The sequence below is a fragment of the Dermacentor albipictus genome, chromosome 8, assembly GCF_038994185.2.
Source record: "Dermacentor albipictus isolate Rhodes 1998 colony chromosome 8, USDA_Dalb.pri_finalv2, whole genome shotgun sequence".
Classification (NCBI taxonomy): Eukaryota; Metazoa; Arthropoda; class Arachnida; order Ixodida; family Ixodidae; genus Dermacentor; species Dermacentor albipictus.
Genome location: NC_091828.1, coordinates 112,912,501 through 112,923,950, shown reverse-complemented (window position 1 = coordinate 112,923,950; position 11,450 = coordinate 112,912,501). Strand labels below are relative to the sequence as shown.

General features: G+C 47.5%; 1 protein-coding gene across 8 annotated transcripts in view; it reads right to left on the bottom strand.

The window, feature by feature from the left end:
• Positions 1-1,041: 1,041 nt before the first annotated feature.
• Not3 (CCR4-associated factor Not3) overlaps positions 1,042-11,450 on the bottom strand; it is a 50,641-nt gene continuing 40,232 nt past the window's right edge. For all 8 annotated transcript variants that reach the window (XM_070524168.1, XM_070524166.1, XM_070524172.1 and 5 more), the window contains 4 exons: positions 10,775-10,991; positions 6,681-6,810; positions 5,813-5,938; positions 1,042-3,997 (listed from right to left, as the gene is read on the bottom strand). In XM_070524168.1, the coding sequence (XP_070380269.1) occupies positions 3,899-3,997; positions 5,813-5,938; positions 6,681-6,810; positions 10,775-10,991 (572 nt within the window). In that variant the 3' untranslated portion in view covers positions 1,042-3,898. The remainder of the gene's footprint in view (positions 3,998-5,812; positions 5,939-6,680; positions 6,811-10,774; positions 10,992-11,450) is intronic.

Here is an 11,450-nt window from a genome sequence, read left to right as displayed (position 1 = left end):
AACCTTCCAAGTGCTGAAGCAGTAGGCGATGAGCTCGGCAGGCGAGTCTGGCTTCGAAATAGTTGTCGGAAGCCTATAGACCAAGTGTGCGTACACCTCACTGAAATTGCAGCCACAGTTGCATGGCAGTAACCCAAATTTTGTCTATAAATTTTTCTTACTACCCCGACAATTTTCTTTTTAACAGCTGTTTTATGTACATTTGTTCGTTGATGCTCGGGAGTTTTCAAAGAGCACGAATCTGAATGTGTTGACGAAATTTCATTGATGACAAATACAATTTTGTTCTATTCTTTGTTGAACTGCTGTGCCCACAAATTTGCATTTAAAAAATTGCGCACTGCCAATGTAATTCTGAGAGAACTCAGATTTATTGCGCCAGACTTCGCAAAACCGTCACCCCCTTGCGACAGCACTGGAAGCCACCAAAACAAAAAGACAAGTCGTCGGAGCACTGTCTCAAATTTTGCTTTTCCTAGTAAAAAAAAGTCAATTTTGTACATCCCGCTTAATGCTTGAATTCTTTTTTAATTGCATCGATTCGGAGCATCAAATACGACCACACAGCAGCACACTGGCAACCAGCCGCGTAGTAAAACGAACCTCTCTTCGCTCCCTTCTCGTCACCTTGCAATTCGATGCATGAGCATCAAAAACGCACTAGCAAGAATAAGCAGACAATGGAATACAAATTTCTAGCCTGGGTTTGCGCAGTGACAAACGCAACCACCGACGTATTGCAATGCGAAGTGCATTGCGATTGTACGAATTTCGACTGAAACTTGTACCTGATGCCAGGAGGGAATCGGGGAAAAAAGAAACTAAAAAAAAATGTTTCGAGTATGAATGAAACGAGACGGCACACGTGGCAAGACAGAAAACCGAAGTCCAGTGCTAGGGAACGGCGACCTTTGGCTGCGCTGGCAAAAAAAAAAGGAAAAAAAAGAAAGAAAGGAAAAGAAGGTACTACTTTTCCAATGACTTCATCCCTCTGTATCCACCGCTACTCCTCCTCAAGTAGTGTAGCCAACAAACAAACCGCCTAACATTGAAGAAAAAAAGTGCAATAGTTCAAAATGAACTGAAAATGTTTAACTTCCACAACGAATGTCGGACGCTTGAGAAACTGCTTCACCCTGCTTTTTTTTTCTTTTTGTCCAGTGACACCTCCAAGAACTGGTCTTTCCCATACCGAGTAATACTAAGCTGTATCACTTGCAGACGCTTGCTGAAGGCACTAATAAGACTATGGCAGCTTAGAACGGTGCGCCAAGAATTACCCAGCATTCCAAACAGACCCGCATCCGTTTGAGGGAAACGGACGCCACCCAGGAAAAGAAATAACGTCGACAATGACATCGGTGGTCGCACGAGAGGAAAAAAAAAGAAGTTACGAAAACATAAATGCAGCAACCAACCACTTTCCTCAAACCTCTACCGCCAGCACAGTCAGAGATGGCCACGGCAGCAATCAAATTGGTTTCTTATTTATATTTATTTATACATATATATATATATAACGCACGTGCATAATAGATATATATGTACATTGTCACGCACATATTTACACGCTTTCTCTTTTCAAACCAGCACCGGACTTCGCCCTCCCCGACGAGCCGGGTGCAGCGAAGGAAAATTGTGTCTCATTTAGAAAAACAAAAATGTCTCGGCAGCTGCATGCAAGGCTTTCAAGAAATAAACGCAGGCTTTGTCGCTACCGCGAGCTCAAGCCAATGGTAGAGCACTTCTTCGCACACCGGTGAGAAATTTGTTTGCGGCAGAAGCCACGTCTGCGTTGAAAGAAAAAAAAAAGTGCTCTGCGATGATCAGGGCAAGGAGAAGACCGATTGAGGCTACGCAGTTACTGTTTTTTTTTAAATCTTTTTTTTTGGCCTTTCCGCAAGCAAGACTAGTCTTTTGAAAAACTTTGGGTGTGTGAAAAAGCGCTGGAAAAAAAAGAAATTTTGACAACGTGCCAACAACCGTTACTCCTCGGGGTGATCCTCAGCTTGTGCAAGGGCATAACATGCCGCGAAAACAGTTTGGTGCATACTTTGACTCCTTGGTGAGTGGATGATGGTACGGCAATTTTTGTTTGTTTTGTTTTTCTAGGCAAACGGAATGAGAGGGAGCAATTCAACGTGCTGGTCAACAACGACCAGATTTCCGCGATGCCACGAGCGAGCGAGACTGCAATGAAAGGAAAACGCACGGCTTACTCGGGCCCGCCCAGCAAGAGAGATACGCCATTTGCTTCTGTAACATGCGAATGTGTAGAAAGAAAGAAAATAGAAAAAGGGGGGGGGGAAGGGTCAAAGAATGCGTTTTTTTTTATGTATGTACAACATGTGCTGTGGATGAGCAACACTGACACTCAAGATGATTGGGAGAAAAGGGTGACAGGACATGTCGACATGAAATAAGCGAGTCATTTGTGTTCGCAGTTCTAAAAAAATATCGAAGCTTATCGTACAAGATGAAGGCTGAAAGACAGAAACGTAGAAAGAGAAACGTACAGGGGGCTACAACAGCGAAGGAAGATGGAGGCGTTAACAGAAGCACCGGAAGAATCTCAACATTGCTGTGCAACAAAAATGCTGTTTTTTTTTCTTCTTTCAGATGCCAGTCAGTTCCCTTTTTCGATTGTTATTTTTCCGAATGTACTGCACGAAAAGCGAGACCCAAAATTGAGTGCTGCTTTTGCGCAACGCACGAGTGCGGCTCGACTAGACAAATCGCACCGACACTTGCCGTCACCACATTTTTTTTTTGTTACCATTGCATACGTGACATCTACGAGGAGTTGGAAAAAGAAAAGAAAAAAGAGAATTACGCGGCAGGTTGCCAGCTGACGACACACACCGTTCGTTCTATTTAATTCTTTCGCCCTAGTTTTGCCACCGCAAATTTGTACGTTATCGTCGTCACCTTGCTCCTTTCACATTCTAGATCGTGCGACCGACCCAGCTGGCACGTCGCAAACACACGCGGTGCCGATATAACACTCACGAGGTCCCGCGGCTTGCCTACAGACGATCGCATACATCCACAGTACGCTCTCCCCAGTCCACTCGAAGTTCGTCCCACAGAGGCTCTAAAACGGGGGTTGATGTGGCAATGTGGCTGACGCAACAGGTCACTCACTCACTCCCTTTTTTCCCCCAGGATGTTTCATGATGAGCAAAGAAGAAGAAGAAGACCAAGAGAGGTAGTGAACATAAAAAATAAATATAAAACAACAAACAGATGCCGGAGAAGGAGAGAAAATAAAGAAAGTAAAAAAAAAAACCATGAAACGGAGACTTGAACACTACTACGGCACGACGAAAACGCTGGCAGGCTTTTTGTGTGTTTGTGTGTCCCCCGGCGAAGTGGGCGTCGTGGATGGCTCGCCGAGTCCGAAAATGCGGCACAACAACATATGGTCCTCTTCTTCCGACGAAAAAAAAAAAAAGAAGATCTAGCAGAGCACCTCGTTTTCGTTTCGTCGCACGCATTCTCCCCTTGCACGGGCAGTGACGATGGTGCCGAAAGCGACAACCGAGCAACACACAAGAACATATAAAAATTGCGAACAAAAAAAAAAATATATGAAATAATGGGTTGTCGGGTGAAAGTAGTATGCGCTCGGATTCGCCAAGGAGGGGGGGGGGGGAATGCGCGAGAAACAAGACGAAGTAACAATGCATAAAAAAAGAAAAAAAAAAGAAACAGTAAAACCAGGGTCCGAGGGGGTCATGTGGTGCGTGCTCAGGTGGGGCCCCCGAGCGGAGGAAACAACGGAAACGATGACGGAGCGGGCGGGTCGCGGCAGTAGGGGAGCAGAGACACAGGCTGCTGGAGTTGAAAAGAGTCCGGGGGGCCGAGGCTGCACGACGGGCGCCGAAGAAGGCCCCACTCAGTTCAGATCTCTGTCTTCTAAGTACCTATACTCAAACGTGAAACCTTCCTTGCGCCTCTGACTCCACTTCTCGTAATCGAAGTAGATGTACGTCCCCTGCAGAGTGAAGAAAAGGAAAGGATGCGGCTGTAGCAATGGGGGAGAGTAAATGTTACTTCTGTAAAACTTCTGTAACCGAGTTAAACCGAGTTAAACTGTAACCGAGTTAAAACTTTTGTAAACCGAGTTAAACAACTCAGAAAGTTGATGCTACATTATGCCAGACTGCTTAGCCTAGGGCAAAAGGCTCTTGAACACTCACTCCCATGTTACTCGCACCGCAATCCCATTGTGCACACAAATGGCATATTCCAAGAATGTACCGTACTTATTCAAATAAAGGCAGACCTTTCTTTTTTTTTTACTAATATGTTATCCAAATTGAAGTATCAACCTATATTCGTGACCCGAGAATCTCGCCTTATATTAGTGGCAAAAGAACCTTGACCTACATTCAAGAACAAAGAACCTCAACCTTCAACTATATTCGTGAATACAGGCAGCAAAAATAACGTGCTGACAGAGTTCTTCCGTCATGCCCGCCGTAAAGCCAGTCTGGAGATTATCCAGGCTGGCTTAAGAAATCCCGCATGTCCAACTCACTCGATGGCACTGAGCACAACGTGGCTGAATGTGCCGAGAACGCCTGCAAAGCATGCGACCATGACCTCTCTGTCAATTTCGACAAGAACACTGCTTGTGGCGTCGACTAGCGTGATCTAGTAGCCGAGCTTACGGTAAATAAAGGTGTGCCATGTTCAAAGTTTTTTGTTTGTCTAAAAAAGGCCTACGTTGACCTATATTCAAAATATTTCTTTCTTTCTAGGCTAGTTTCTCAGCACACTGGGGTCGAGTTACATAGGAGTAAATAGGATATTGCAAGGAAACCGTACACGTAAAGCAGTATGAGAAAATACTTGCACACTGCTGGGAGAAATTTTGAATGAAAACTGGAGAGGCTAGCCGAGTGAAAGGCTAGGCATGGCATGCTATTGCAAGTTTAATATAGTCACCGACCGATAAATTGGACGGCGATAATCCGGACAACATGCTTGGTAATTCGGACAGCTTCGTGGCATTTCCAATGGCCCCATAGACTCGGGTGCCCTCACAGTCCGCATGAGCGCGACCCTGCAACAGAAGAGCCTGAACTGCAACCTGCCACAACGAGCTTAAATGCGGACATCAGTGATGACCTGCTAGGCTGCGGTGTGCAGATTTCTGCCGCCATTACATTTGAAGGCATTGCAGACGTTGACAGCGCGGTGCCGTCGTGTGCCGAAACGAACGACGACGAAACAATGGAGCAAGTTCTCCCACCGTCAAACAGCAACTCTAACTTGGACGATGATGATGCGCCATGGGCTCCGCAGCCTTCACATGCGGATCTGAATCGAACCTTTGCTGTACTTGCGTCAGCATACAGAGACAACACAAAACTGGCAGAAATACGGGTAGACTTGGTTGCCACATAAGCGGAAGTGCGTGCGGCAATGAACCAACCACTTCTCCCTTGCACAGGGGCCTTAAAACGCAAATAAAATTATCTTTTTTCGGATACATTCGTATTTTTTTCCCGGACATTCGATAGTTTGGACTTATTTATGTTTCCCTCAATGTCCAAATTACCCAGACATTCGATAGTTTGGACTTATTACGTTTCCCGTAAAGTCCAAATTATCGGTCGTCGACTGTATCACATGTCAAAAAAGGAGGGTTGCAGATTGAGTTCGACTACCCAGGCACTTCCACCTGCACCGAAAGCTCGGCACACAAGCATGTTTGCGTTCGGTTGCCACGGGACCAAAGCAGCGGCAACTGGCAATCCAACCCCCGACCTTGCTCTCAGCAGAGTAGCACAGAGGCACTTGCCTGTTCGTACTCGTCCGTGATGGTCTTGGGCTCCTCGTGCCTTTGGAACCACATCATGTACTTGGTGTGGAACCTCCAGGACTGCTTTTTTAAGGCCTTGGCTGCCAGGTACTGTGCCTTGGATCCCTGCCCCCGAAGAGATGTCACACAAGGTGGCCTCAGAGACTGGTGCACGAGCAACATTAGACAGCTTTAGAATAGTGCTCGTTTGTCGCCTTACGAACATTACAGGCAAGCAGCTCTGCGGGACATCACAGTGCGCTTCCCTTCAAGACCTTTCGTTTAAGTGTACGGCAACGAAACCACAAGGAAGACGTTAAAAGACTGAGTGGCGTCTGGTGTCTTGCACCAAACGTATCGAAGCCAAGGCAGTCCATTGGCAACCACTGTCACTTCTGTGGCAACACGTCTCACCAGGCCTATAGACGCCGGAATCACTGAACGATCTAAAAAAAAAACATGGATGCGCTATGCATTCTTAACTAAAACTTCAGGTGAGCTTAGAGGAGTGGAAGCTCAATTCGACAGTTAATGGCGATCAACGATAGCTATTACATTAAATTATGGGGCTTCACGTGCCAAAACAACGATAGCGAGAGCGCAACCATCGAAAAAAAATTCATCCTGAAGAGGGCCGGTGGGTGCCGCCATCTTTCACAATGTTACTTCTCAGCGCAGATGAACATTACGTACTTTAAGCTTGCCATGTAACGCACATTTGTACAGTGTACGTAAACCGCAGAAACCCAGTAATGCATGCCACATTGCGGACAACGCTATTCCTTTATGTACATAATGCATCTACGTTTGGTTGCAAATGCTATTCTACAACACTATTTAACGCATCAATGGCTGCTTCGCCGCTCACCTCCATGTAGTAGAATACAAAAAAGAGCGTCTCGGTGGACAGCTTCTGGAAGAACTCCACCGTGTCACAATGAGGCAAGCTCTGTGGGTAGTAACTGGGCACCTGCGTCGGGTTCCGCGGAAGGTAAGGCCTGCACGGAACAAGGACGTGGCGAAAGCACATTGAAGCGAGGCCCTGGAAACACTGCTTCATATCCCATTTAACCAGACACTCAATTTTTCAGACCAATTTTCTTCCGAAAAAAGGAAAAACAAACAAGAATGACTAGGAGTGTGTGGATGGCAACTTTTCTGAGACCGAATCAAATACAATTCGAATGGTGCCAGACACGACTTGAATACATCTAGAATAATGAGCAGCCGTTTCCATCATTAATTTTTTAGAAAATTTGCATCCTAGTACATTCACGATGTTAAAGAAGCATCTGTCATTACAGTGCGCGTTATGAATCTCCTAGAGGCAGGTAGGGACCATTAAGAACATACAAGCAGTTTAGCTGGAAGCGTTTGGTTCTCTGAATGATGCACAGCACGCTTCACTACATACCGTATGTACTCAATAAAAACCCGCCCTCGATTGTAACACACACACGTTTGACGTGACCTAAAAAAGTCTTTTACAGTACCGTGCACCTCATTGTTTCACACAGAAATATTACATTACCTCATTTGGGAAATCAAACATTTACTCCCAATGCACTAAAGTTGCGATAAACAAAAAAGTTTAAGTTTCGCCCAAAGGGCGCAGCATCGATTGCGATAGCAAATTAGGAGACAGCTATATGAAGTAAGGATAGCAGTTTTATCAACCGTAGACACTTGTAAACATTCGCTTACTAACTAAACTAACAAGCATGGTGTCACGTGCGCACACGAACATGAACACATCTTACTCAATGACCACAGAAACTCGCTATCAAAACGCTGGAGGGAGGAAGTGCGGTAGCAGGAGCGAGCGAATTGAACTTCGCGCTGCCTCTCGCTTCAATGCGACGAGAACAGAGTGCGGTGCGCCTAGACGCACAGATTCTGTTCCCATCGCAGGTCTCTTTCAAGGTAGGGGCCGCGTCATAGGCAGCGGTCGCCAGAGTAGAACGCTCCTTCTGTCTGCGCCAGCCCCGCATGCAAGCTTTGGCAACTTCGAACGCTCGTGATGCAGCCCAATTTCCATCCGTCTCCTTACACATTACCACTTTCCTTTTAATTGTGGCATCGTCATGAACTCAGCATGTCTTCGCAGTCGGCACTTCCATGCTGATAGAGAAAACGCAGAAAACAAAGACGGACGGTGGGCTAACCTAAGCACACATACTACAGCACACGGAGGAAGCTACGACAGCTAGGCTCGACGCACGTATGTGATGTGTGGTGCGCGCGCCGAGGCGGATACCATGCTGGAAGGAAAACGACGCCGCCGAAGAGCGTCTGGCACAAGTACGCGCGGCGCATGAAAAACAACAAAAAGAAGAAAAGCAACCAATTAGGAAAGACCACGGGGAGTCAGGCAGCCAATCGGAAAATGCCAAATCGGCCAGAACAGAAGAAAAAGCGTGGTGCGCTGGCAGAACGGGGGGGAGACGCAGAGGAGACGCCAGGAGAGTCCCAGGAAGCGACGGTAGGAGGAGGTCAACCACCGGAGCGGGCGTTGAAGTCGGGCCGTCGGGTTCCGGACCCGAGCCACCAGAACTTCACCCGACCGGGGCCTCCTGCCAACCTGTTCCCGTGCGTCGCCTGTCTACCTGAGCGGGCCGCCAGCTCCTCAAGGCCGGTGAGCTTCTGCGCCTGTGGGCAGCACGAGAACAGTCGGACTACGGGCCCGAGTTCTACGCCAGCTGCCCGGCCAGAACGCCGCCCCCGTCTGTCGTGCCGCCTGCTGCCCGAGGCCGGCGTTCGAGCTTCTGTGCCCGTGGGCAGGACAAGAGCAGTCGGGCTACGGGCCTGAGCTCTACACCCAGCTGCCCGGCCAGAACGCCGCCGCCGCCGTCCGCTCGTGCCACCAAGCCGCCTGCTTTACTTCTCCGAGACAGAGCTGGCCAGCTCCGGTCGCTTGGTCAACCAACTTAGACCACGACCTTTGATGAGACCGGCGCCACTCCTTTCGTAAGCTCGTCGCTGTGTCAAAACTGTTATAAGTCCCTGCTGTCGTGGCAAGTCCGGACTCGCGCACAACTTAGCTCCATACTAGCCCCAAATGTGCGTCTTGACGTGTATTTGAGTGTTTCTTTTATGTTTGCTATTTTCTTCTACTGTGTGTGATCAGTACTGTACCCTAACGCTTCTTCCTTTGAAGATGGGAGGTGGCGGGTTCAAACACCTTATAGTGTATATCGTGAACCGACTAACAGTGAAACGGTGAATACGTGCAGCTTTACTTGGCGTCTCATCGTGGAGAACACAATTAGCCGCATAGCGAACTAGCCATGAATGTGGTTGATAATTGTGGAGGCTGTTCGAAGCGGCGTCACTTTAATTCTGGCTGCAGAGTTCAACTTTAGTCTTTAGATTTGTCCTGTTGCAGTGTCCTGTTGCAGTGTCCTGTTGCAGTGTCCTGTTGCAGTGTCCTGTTGCTCTCCTTTCCTCTTTCCTTTTTGCTCCCCTCCTTCCTATCTTCTATTTCTGTGTTGCTGTCACCTCCCTTCAGAAGAGTAGGCAGGCGTTGTGCCCCTTCCGGTGGCAGTTGCCAGCCTGCTCCTCGCCTTCCCTTTCCTAATACCTGCGTATATGTGTTCAAAACAAATAATAATAATTTTCTTCTATTTATTTTTTAGCCTTCTTTAGTTCCATTAAACGTTTGTGTGTGTGTTCGAAACGAACGGCTTTGTCCTCAATTGGGTTCTCGGAGGCTCCGCCTAAGAGAACCATTAAAACATTTGAGTGCACGAACCTTTGCCCCCATATTAGGGTCATCGCAACGTACCAGGCAGCCATGTTGAAATGCTGATGGCAATATGGCAACGTAGATTTAGGGTCGTACTCAATTCTGACGTGCATGCAATTTTTGGACACATTTTATTGCAAAAAAAGCGCACGTTAGATTCGAGTAAACATAGTAACATCTCAGGCTTTATGCCTGCAATGGCTACCAGGATGAGATTTAACACACTTTTGGTCTCAAATTCTATGTTCAATCGTGCACAATTGAGGTGTTTAGCATTTAAAAATATATGCCAGAGATACTCGTACTTTCGAATATTGACTACTCAGTTCAATAACCAAATAGAATTAGACAATATTTGATCTGATGTTCGGAAGTTATGAATATTTGCACACCGATAATCACATAAAGTGTGCCTGTTAAAATTGAGCAAGTACTCTGGAGGAAGAAAATAAACCAGCATTATGTATGTCACAAAGTCAGCCTTCGCAAGCGAACTCTTTGTGAAGCCACACCTTTTTGGCTACTTTCTTTCAGAAAGACAGCCCCAGACGTGATCCTGCACTCGGCAGACTTGCCGAGTGCACAGGACGGCAGGGTGCTTGGTTCGTGGTACATTTGAATTGTCACGCAACTGTTCGGGTGCTTAGCAAACTACTTTGTGCACATCTTTTGCTATTGTGCTTGTGCAGCTTTGGTTGTTAATTGCAACCTATCCTTTTATTGTCCTTCATCACAACATGCAAGCGAGACATCTGCACATTGCTGTCTCACCCGTGGTCTATGGCTGTGCGGCAATGGATGACACCAATATCTTGAGCTGGTTGTTATTGCGCACTTTAAAACAATCTGAAAAGCGACACCGCATTCCGCTGGTTGAAACGAAGTGCTTGAAACACGTTTGGCTGGTTCTAACTGTGCTATCGGATCCGGTCGACAGCGCTCGGAACTACTCCGACTCTCTCAGACTCTCTCACTAGACAGGTTCCGAGATCTTGCCGAGCTCCGATCACGCGACGTTCACCATTTCAGTTTGTTTAGCACTTGCAATCCGGCTGCTCCCGACAGGCCGGAGACACCGTAAAGCTTACTGCAACGCGATCACATGTTGGGCTTGGCTTTTCGTGGCTCCAACTTCGCGGCTTGCCTCCCTAGCTGTTCCCTTCCTCCAGGGTGAAGACAGATGTGGCAGGCAGCAAGCCAGCAGCGGAGCCACTTACCTGAGGCGCTCAGAGTCCGACGGGTGGGGCATGTGCAGGGAGGCGGCCTCCAGCAGCCGCAGCTGGTAGAAGCACTCCTTGGACAAAGGGGCGGGGCCTAAGGGGGCCACGCCTCTTAGGGGTGGGATGTGCGCCTCCGTCGTTGCCGTTGATTGCTGCTGCTGTTGCTGCTGTGGCCGCGGCACCTCCTTGCTGCTCACCACGGACTCGAACATACCTGCGAGTCACTTGCACTCAGCAATGGCACACTCGAGAGCCCACTCCGGTGGGCAGATTTGTACTAAGCACAAGGTCCCTAACGAACCTGCAGCATTAGCCAGGAAACGTACAAAGTGAAATGCAGAGTGAAGCTTCGATACAATGAACGCGGGTATACCTAAATAAAGCTAACTCTGTTGGGCATGCTGTATGTCATTAACGGTATCCTACAGTCAACAGAAACAGGAAGTGCAAGATTGGAGACAATACCGGCCACAGTGAATACAGTAAAACCTCACTGATAACGATCTCGTTTTGTGTGGTTTCCCGGCGCCGATGTACACGATCGAGACAAAAAACGATGACACAGTTACGCTTCTTTTTTTTACCGGTTCGTACGTTCCTTGAAAACGCAATCTTTCGACACCAATGTTCAGTACATCACCAAACTGCAATCGTATGATCGTACAATCATTTT